This window comes from Eptatretus burgeri, chromosome 8 (genome assembly GCF_056783735.1).
Source record: "Eptatretus burgeri isolate ZD-2024b chromosome 8, Ebu_testis_v1, whole genome shotgun sequence".
Classification (NCBI taxonomy): Eukaryota; Metazoa; Chordata; class Myxini; order Myxiniformes; family Myxinidae; genus Eptatretus; species Eptatretus burgeri.
The window spans coordinates 71,525,062-71,533,459 of record NC_140968.1 but is presented as its reverse complement, the minus strand read 5'-3'; the positions used below and the strand labels follow the sequence as shown (position 1 = coordinate 71,533,459).

Genomic DNA, 8,398 nt, shown 5'->3' with positions numbered 1-8,398 from the left:
GAGGGCGTGTCATTTTCTGGTGAGGGCGTGTCATTTTCTGGTGAGGGCGTGTCATTTTCTGGTGAGGGCGTGTCATTTTCTGGTGAGGGCGTGTCATTTTCTGGTGAGGGCGTGTCATTTTCTGGTGAGGGCGTGTCATTTTCTGGTGAGGGCGTGTCATTTTCTGGTGAGGGCGTGTCATTTTCTGGTGAGGGCGTGTCATTTTCTGGTGAGGGCGTGTCATTTTCTGGTGAGGGCGTGTCATTTTCTGGTGAGGGCGTGTCATTTTCTGGTGAGGGCGTGTCATTTTCTGGTGAGGGCGTGTCACTTCCTGTGGAGGGCGTGTCATTTTCTGGTGAGGGCGTGTCATTTTCTGGTGAGGGCGTGTCATTTTCTGGTGAGGGCGTGTCATTTTCTGGTGAGGGCGTGTCATTTTCTGGTGAGGGCGTGTCATTTTCTGGTGAGGGCGTGTCATTTTCTGGTGAGGGCGTGTCATTTTCTGGTGAGGGCGTGTCATTTTCTGGTGAGGACGTGTCATTTTCTGGTGAGGGCGTGTCATTTTCTGGTGAGGGCGTGTCATTTTCTGGTGAGGGAGTGTCATTTTCTGGTGAGGGAGTGTCATTTTCTGGTGAGGGCGTGTCATTTTCTGGTGAGGGCGTGTCATTTTCTGGTGAGGGCGTGTCATTTTCTGGTGAGGGCGTGTCATTTTCTGGTGAGGGCGTGTCATTTTCTGGTGAGGGCGTGTCATTTTCTGGTGAGGGCGTGTCATTTTCTGGTGAGGGCGTGTCATTTTCTGGTGAGGGCGTGTCATTTTCTGGTGAGGGCGTGTCATTTTCTGGTGAGGGCGTGTCATTTTCTGGTGAGGGCGTGTCATTTTCTGGTGAGGGCGTGTCATTTTCTGGTGAGGGCGTGTCACTTCCTGTGGAGGGCGTGTCATTTTCTGGTGAGGGCGTGTCATTTTCTGGTGAGGGCGTGTCATTTTCTGGTGAGGGCGTGTCATTTTCTGGTGAGGGCGTGTCATTTTCTGGTGAGGGCGTGTCATTTTCTGGTGAGGGCGTGTCATTTTCTGGTGAGGGCGTGTCATTTTCTGGTGAGGGCGTGTCATTTTCTGGTGAGGGCGTGTCATTTTCTGGTGAGGGCGTGTCATTTTCTGGTGAGGGCGTGTCATTTTCTGGTGAGGGCGTGTCATTTTCTGGTGAGGGCGTGTCATTTTCTGGTGAGGGCGTGTCATTTTCTGGTGAGGGCGTGTCATTTTCTGGTGAGGGCGTGTCATTTTCTGGTGAGGGCGTGTCATTTTCTGGTGAGGGCGTGTCACTTCCTGTGGAGGGCGTGTCATTTTCTGGTGAGGGAGTGTCATTTTCTGGTGAGGGAGTGTCATTTTCTGGTGAGGGCGTGTCATTTTCTGGTGAGGGCGTGTCATTTTCTGGTGAGGGCGTGTCATTTTCTGGTGAGGGCGTGTCATTTTCTGGTGAGGGCGTGTCACTTCCTGTGGAGGGCGTGTCACTTGCGGGAGAAGGCGAGTCTTCGCGCCCTGCTTTCAGCCAATCTTTCGCTTCTCGATCGATTCCCAACTCCAATATAAATAGACGGTGTTGTGGGACACGAGGTGCGGTGTTTTATTTGATACAACGCGCTGTGTCCGAGCCTCGTGAACGTGAACGTGAACGTGTCGTTTCGGAATCCGTGTCCACGACGAGTCTGATTGGATAACGGTGAGAAGGCTTGAAGCCCCGAACGCTCATTGGCCCGCCCGGTGTTCACGGTGCCACGTGAGGACATTTCCCTGGTATCCTTGTGAGCCCTTCAGGTTGTGTCGTTTCAGCTCGTTGACCAAGAACCCTTTGAATGGGGGGAACGAGCCGAGGGAGCAGGCAGCGTGCTGCTCGCGATGGGTCGTCGTCCGGCTCCTTGGGATTCCAGGCCGGGAGTCGCGGAAAGGCAGGCAGCTCGTCTTGGGCATCTGGGCGTCAAAGATCGGCGGAGCAGGCGGTGCGGACTCGCATTTCGAGGGGTGCTCTGACCTGGCGGGATGTGAGTCACGTGACCATTGGTGAGTGTCCCGTCACGTGACCATTGGTGAGTGTCCCGTCACGTGACCATTGGTGAGTGTCCCTTCACGTGACCATTGGTGTGTGTGTCCCGTCACGTGACCATTGGTGAGCGTGTCCCGTCACGTGACCATTGGTGAGCGTGTCCCGTCACGTGACCATTGGTGAGCGTGTCCCGTCACGTGACCATTGGTGAGCGTGTCCCGTCACGTGATGGATAAACCTTGCATGTTCAGTGTTCCTGTGTCGGTCAATCGGCCATCACCGACCGCTCAATCAACGGGGAATGGACGAGTTCTGAGACTTCAGTGTTGACTCTTCACTCTGATGTTGAACTTTTTATATCGTTTTATTATTGAGTCCTCTCACGGTTTGCTGTACATACAATGCTTTCACTACTGACTGTTTAAGGGGGTCGCACACTGAATACCTGACGCTTTTTGTGTGTGTGTGTGTGTGTGTGTGTGTGTGTGTGTGTGTGTGTGTGTGTGTGTGTGTGTGTGTGTGTGTGTGTGTGTGTGTGTGTGTGTGTGTGTGTGTGTGTGTGTGTGTGTGTGTGTGTTGGCTGGTGTTTCCCAGAGTGTCATGTTCGGTTATGGGTATGGTGGAGGGGAGGGCGTGGATTTTAGGGGGTGAGGGACTGGATGGGGGTCTCGGGGTGGTTTAGGGGGCAGGGTGGGGGAGGGGGGGAGAGTGCCACACACGTGACGCCATCAGACATTAATGTTCAATATGGAACCCCTCAATAAGAGGTACATATTTTGTGTACGATTCCTCGAGATATATTTGATGAATTAATTCTCACATCGTTTGGCCAGCCAAAGTTGTAGGACTAACATTTGAATGAAAGTAAAAATGCTGAAACTCCAATGCTTGGTCAAGAAAATCCCTCATACAGATAATTCATCCGTATAACTAGTCCGCATTAAGTCTTCATAATTTGAGTTTTCACAGGGAAATGTCTCATGGGGTTTGGGCAGCAGGTAGCCATGCAAAGTGCTGTTGGTGTCACTAGAGTGTTGTTGATCACGTGGTGTGAGTAGCGTCATGCTTACTCCGTCAAGCCTGGTGTTGGCTCAGTGGTTAGGGTGGTGGCTTGGGATCCTCAGGTCCCGAGTTCAAGCCCCATCGGCCGCTGAATTAATACACCAGGAGGTTGACTCTGCCTGTCATCCTTCCGAGGTCGGCGAAACGAGTACCAGTTCCAGTGTGTGTCCTGAAAGAGGGGCACTGCATCAGCGACACAGTCGTGCTTCAAGAAATGATAGATACCCCAGCAGCTAAGCTGCCATACAACCACCACCACCTTTCTCCGTCTTGACACAAATGTGACCCGTACTTGTAATCCACGTTCCCAGACGGATTAACCGGTCCAAAGCGTTAACTTACTGACCGAGCTGTTGGCTGACGGACCTCGAGTAGCTTGTACATGTTGCTGCGTTTGAGCCCGGGGAGCAACTGCTGAAACCTATCTGTCCGGGTTCTTCCCGACATCTTTGTTCTTTTGTTCCTTTCACATTTCTTTCCAACAAATTTTTATTTCATAATTCTCTTTATTCATTCAAATTCTTGCTTTTTCTTCTTTTTCCTCTCTTTCGTTGTCTATCTCTCTGAGGAGAAGTGAATTCTTGCAGAAATTTTCCTCTTAGGCTCACTTGGTTGTGCCTGGATGGGTTTAAGGGTTGTGGAGTTGCGGCTGAAACCCGAATCCTATCCAGATGACTCCATCTTTGCTCTTTACTTCTTCGGGTTCGTTTTTGGTCTTCTGTTACATTCGGTGTACGCACACGCACTAACACACACCTCAAAAATGTGTTTTGATGATAATTCTGTTATTGTTATTAATTTTTTTTTAAATAAATGACCTTGTGTCCCTCTTTAAAAGCAGTGCAAATGATGTATTTTCTGGTTTTTAAGAATGATGTTTAGTTATCATGGCTTCTTTGTTCACAGCACTGCTGGTTGCCATTCTTCATTGGTGAGTCTTGACCAACACAGGAGTACATTTGGTGTCTCTATGCTGTTATGATGCTATTCTTAGCTAGGGTATAATATAATTTTGGAGCGGTTTACATGCGACGTGATCATTGCTAATCGCCGTTTAAATTGGGGCCAGAACAGTGTGGGGTGAGAGCCAAAAAAAAATAAAATAAAAGTGTCCAAATCAAAATGGATTGTCATTGGCAATGGCATTGCTGGTCACGTAAGACTCGTTCCCGTTTTAAATATAATCGTTAATTTTAATTATCCGGTTTCATTGGATGTGGCACGTTGTCTCCAATAACATATTGTACGTACGTCTTGTATACTTGATTTTGTTTGCACCGAGGTTTTCTAAATGGGTGTTTAATTATTTGATTTTTCTCCACGACCTTAGGTATCACATTTCCAGTTTGTTTGAAAACGATCGTCACTTTTCACATCTTTCTTCATTGGAGCGGGAACTCACTTTTCGTACAGAGATGGTGAGCTGCTCTCTGGACGCCCTCCTACCTCACTCCCCAGTGCACAACCCAGTTACCATGTTCTTCACCTTTACATGTCATGTTTTCCTCTTTCACAACATTGTCACGAAAGAAGTCATTCTGTCAGAGGAATTCAACTTTGTTTGGTGGTTTTATCACCATTTTTGACATTACCTGCTTTAATTGTTATTTTTGTTTTTTCTTTTGATTGTTTTGCAACAGGGCTTGTACTATTCTTACTACAAAACCATTGCAGAGGCTCCGGAGTTTTTGTCGGGGTTGGAGCAAATCATGAGAGATAATTTGACTGAGTTTCCACAGGTTATCAATACCCTCGAGAGGTTTAACCTCTACCCTGAGGTGAGAAGTTGATATCTTATTATCCCATGCTTTTTCAAAAAATAACTGGGTGTGGGTAGAAGTTTGTTGTTTATCTGTCCTGTCCGTCCATCTCCTTTGAAACGGTTGTGAAGAAATTCACCAAACTTGCTAGTTATTATCACCACATGGCAAGAGCGCTGCATCATTTTTGGCCCACCATATGGAACCCTGTGGCAGGGTTGAAAGGTCAAATACCAAACGATGCAATTGGGGAACATTTTTAAATATTACTTAATGAAACATTGTATGTGCAATCAACATTTAGGGACACATGAAATGTGTAACTTCTTTTTTATATATATATATATATATATATATATATATATATATATATATATATATATATATATATATATATATATATATATATATATATATATTGTTACAGTTGTGGAAATTCACAGGACACCATTCAGGTTTCCCAGAGATCAGTTATGTCGATAAGTGTGTGTTCAGATTAGATTTCCCCACCGATGTCTAAAGGGAATTATTCGTGTAACCGGGCTGTGATCTTTTGAGGTAGTATTATTCTTTTGCTATCTTTATTTTGGAACAACCGCATCTCAACAACCACGCCATCGCCACCACAGCACCAACCACGACATCTCCTCACGATCTCCTCAACAACATCTCCACAAACGAACAACATCGCCTCACCTTCATCTCCATTGTGCTGCCATCTTTTCGCCAGCTACGGCGAATCCAAACGAACAGCATCGCCACGACAGACACGGGGACTCCCTCGTTGGGGCGAGAGCTGATGATCTCTACCACGTCCACTCTCCCCGCGTTTCATGACTAGATTGGATCAAAACACCAAAAGGGACGGAGCCAGCGGGGGGTGAAAGGTTGAAGGTGGAAGATCAAACTCACCCCCCGGACTCCATAAAAAGGCACGCTGGAAGGCCAAGCGTCAGTCTATCAGGGTTCAAAGTTTGTCTGAAGTCGAGATGGAGAGTGCCAAGGTTCAAGTCCAGTGGAGGGCAGTCGGGGTCGTTGGAGCGCAGCCAAACCTGCAGTACCGTGCCAAACTGTTGGTCGGTGGAGGCAGCCGGAGAGAAGTCACCAGCCAGCCCCGAGACGGTCCGAGCAACGTTGAGGAGCAGGCGGGCTCTTAAAAGAGCAAGGCCCATTCGTTCCTCTGAGGCGTCGTCGGATCGGCCCAATCAACCAGGCCGTACGGCAAGGCCCGGACCAACCGAGTTGCGGTTACACCAACTGCCGTGTTGACGGAACATCGAGGGTCGCCCAGCGAGTCACCACGAGGGTGGCAGGTAACCAGCACGGTCTCACGGAGCTCCTTCGGTCTCCACAGCTCCACGAACATTGAAGGCCTAAGGGCCCTGTTCTTACCCTTTCCTTTCCTGGGGTTTTCTTTGTATGGAAGTTGTGGCGCCATGTCTGCTAAATAGAATTGTGGTTAAGTGATTGTGTACATAATAAATAGATACGGCTGCAGGTCTTTGGTTTGCTCGTGTCTTGTCCCTACCCCCATTTGTTCCACTCATTGCATTGCATACGTGCTTGTATATCTGCATTGCTTCATTGACTCCATACGTTTTTAAATAAATGTCCCCTTTTGTTGAATATTCACCTGCTCGTTGCGTCCTCTTCCTCCATTGAGCTGCTGTAATTGCGTTCGGAATAAATAGCTGGTTGTTAATACCGATAAGCTAATCGGGTCCAACGGGGCTTGGCGATAATACATCGCTCGGCAAATCGCAAACGGAGCTCGCTGCTTAAGCGGCTCGTTTCCAAGCAGGTCCCGTTGAGGTACAATCTCTCGGTGGTCTGCCCGCGCGAATAATTCGGTAAATCGGACCCTGTAGCGCAGGTAGAGTATTGACAAGGTTGTGGTGTGCTTAAACGCACACCTGTAGCTGGATTTCGGCGTTGATTCGAAAGCTGCGACTAGGATTGCCCGTCTGGTGGGCACGCGGCCGCAATTAGCTAAAAGCGGTCGCTCGCACGGCATGGTGGAGATCCACAACAATATATATATATATATATTTATTGTGGATTTGACCCCCAGTGCATGTTCAAGATGGGGACTTAAGGTCACAGGGATCAAAACTTTTTTTTAAAACTCACAATTTGATATTTGGTCAATCCTGATGGAACTCTTTTGCAATCTTTCAACTTTGCTTTAAGTGGGGATTTGTGATTGCGTGCCATCGACTTTACTCTTGTATTTTCTTTGCATGCAGAAATGCAGATTATAGATTGCTTTGTACTATTTTACCATGTTCAAGAGTAGCGTGTGTGTGTGTGTGTGTGTGTGTGTGTGTGTGTGTGTGTGTGTGTGTGTTGTTTGGTTGTTGTCTCCATATTCGAGTTTCAGGAGGTGGAACGGAGTCTTCCCAGGACTCGAAGTATCCACCTTCGTATCCGTGAAGGATCGTGATTCATGGGCTCAGTTGTGAAGTTGTGTTGTTCTCAGAGTTTTGTTCCGAGGGCTCTTTTCAGGATCTTCACTGATACCCAGACAGCCTCCAACTGTAGTTAATTAGTAGTAATGTTCCCAGGGATAGTTTGTCGTAGGATCTTTGTGAGGTTCTTCTCTATCATTCCCGCCCGTTGCTCCAATTTTCACTTGTACAATTTTGGCGCTCTTCAGCTTCCAGGATCTTTTCACTTCATTCTTGAGGTCTTGATATTTGGTCATTTTCTTGATTTCTCCGTTATTTAGACCAAAATCGCTGAAACCTCAATTAACAATACCTTATTTTTCTTTTTGAACCTGAGTACTATGTCTGGTCAAAGTGCTTTGTTTTTTTTATGTTCACACTGGATGGGATCATCAGTTGTGCCTTTGTGTGTACAGCTGTTCTGACATTTTTTTTACATCCCCATAGGAGGTGACTCATGCTTTCTGGTTCGACTTTGGAGCATCTACACTTGTCCGATTAGCTCAGTCCTGTGTCCAGTCGATGTTTGGGTTATTTCAATCATGTGTTTGCAATTATGAGCTCATTCTCCACACAGAACTCGTGTGTGTGTGTGTGTGTGTGTGTGTGTGTGTGTGTGTGTGTGTGTGTGTGTGTGTGTGTCTGTGTGTGAGTGTGTGTGTGTGTGTGTGTGTGTGTGTGTGTGTGTGTGTGTGTGTATATATATACACACACACACACACACACACACACACACACACACACACACACACAGGAGGTGTGTGTGTTGTGATAACCATTGTTTTGAGGTTTACAATTTTTAAATGAAGTTGAATATGAGATGTGAGATTAGCATAATTTTATACAGCAATCCTTTAAATTATTTATATATATATATATATATATATATATATATATATATATATATATATATATATATATATATATATATATATATATATTTTAGGAAAGCCTGGTGTTGGCGCAGTGGTTAGGGCAGCGGCTTGGGATCCAAGAGGTCCTGAGTTCAAGCCCCGTTGAGCCACTGAATTAATACACCAGGGGGTTGACTCAGCCTGTCATCCTTCCGAGGTCGGCGAAATGAGTACCAGTATACTGGGCCGGTGTATACCCCGGT

General features: G+C 46.8%; 1 protein-coding gene across 5 annotated transcripts in view; it reads left to right on the top strand.

Annotated features, from left to right (window-relative positions):
- The first annotated feature begins 1,418 nt into the window (after positions 1–1,418).
- DPY19L1 (dpy-19 like C-mannosyltransferase 1) overlaps positions 1,419–8,398 on the top strand; it is a 69,516-nt gene continuing 62,536 nt past the window's right edge. Inside the window, exons 1-5 of one of the 5 annotated variants that reach the window (XM_085892545.1) lie at positions 1,419–1,691; positions 1,802–2,029; positions 3,981–4,005; positions 4,405–4,492; positions 4,715–4,852. In XM_085892545.1, the coding sequence (XP_085748671.1) occupies positions 1,825–2,029; positions 3,981–4,005; positions 4,405–4,492; positions 4,715–4,852 (456 nt within the window). In that variant the 5' untranslated portion in view covers positions 1,419–1,691; positions 1,802–1,824. Of the gene's footprint in view, positions 1,692–1,801; positions 2,030–3,645; positions 3,807–3,980; positions 4,006–4,404; positions 4,493–4,714; positions 4,853–8,398 lie in introns of those variants that run through there. The other 4 variants (XM_085892547.1, XM_085892544.1, XM_085892549.1 and 1 more) reach the window with 4 other exon arrangements.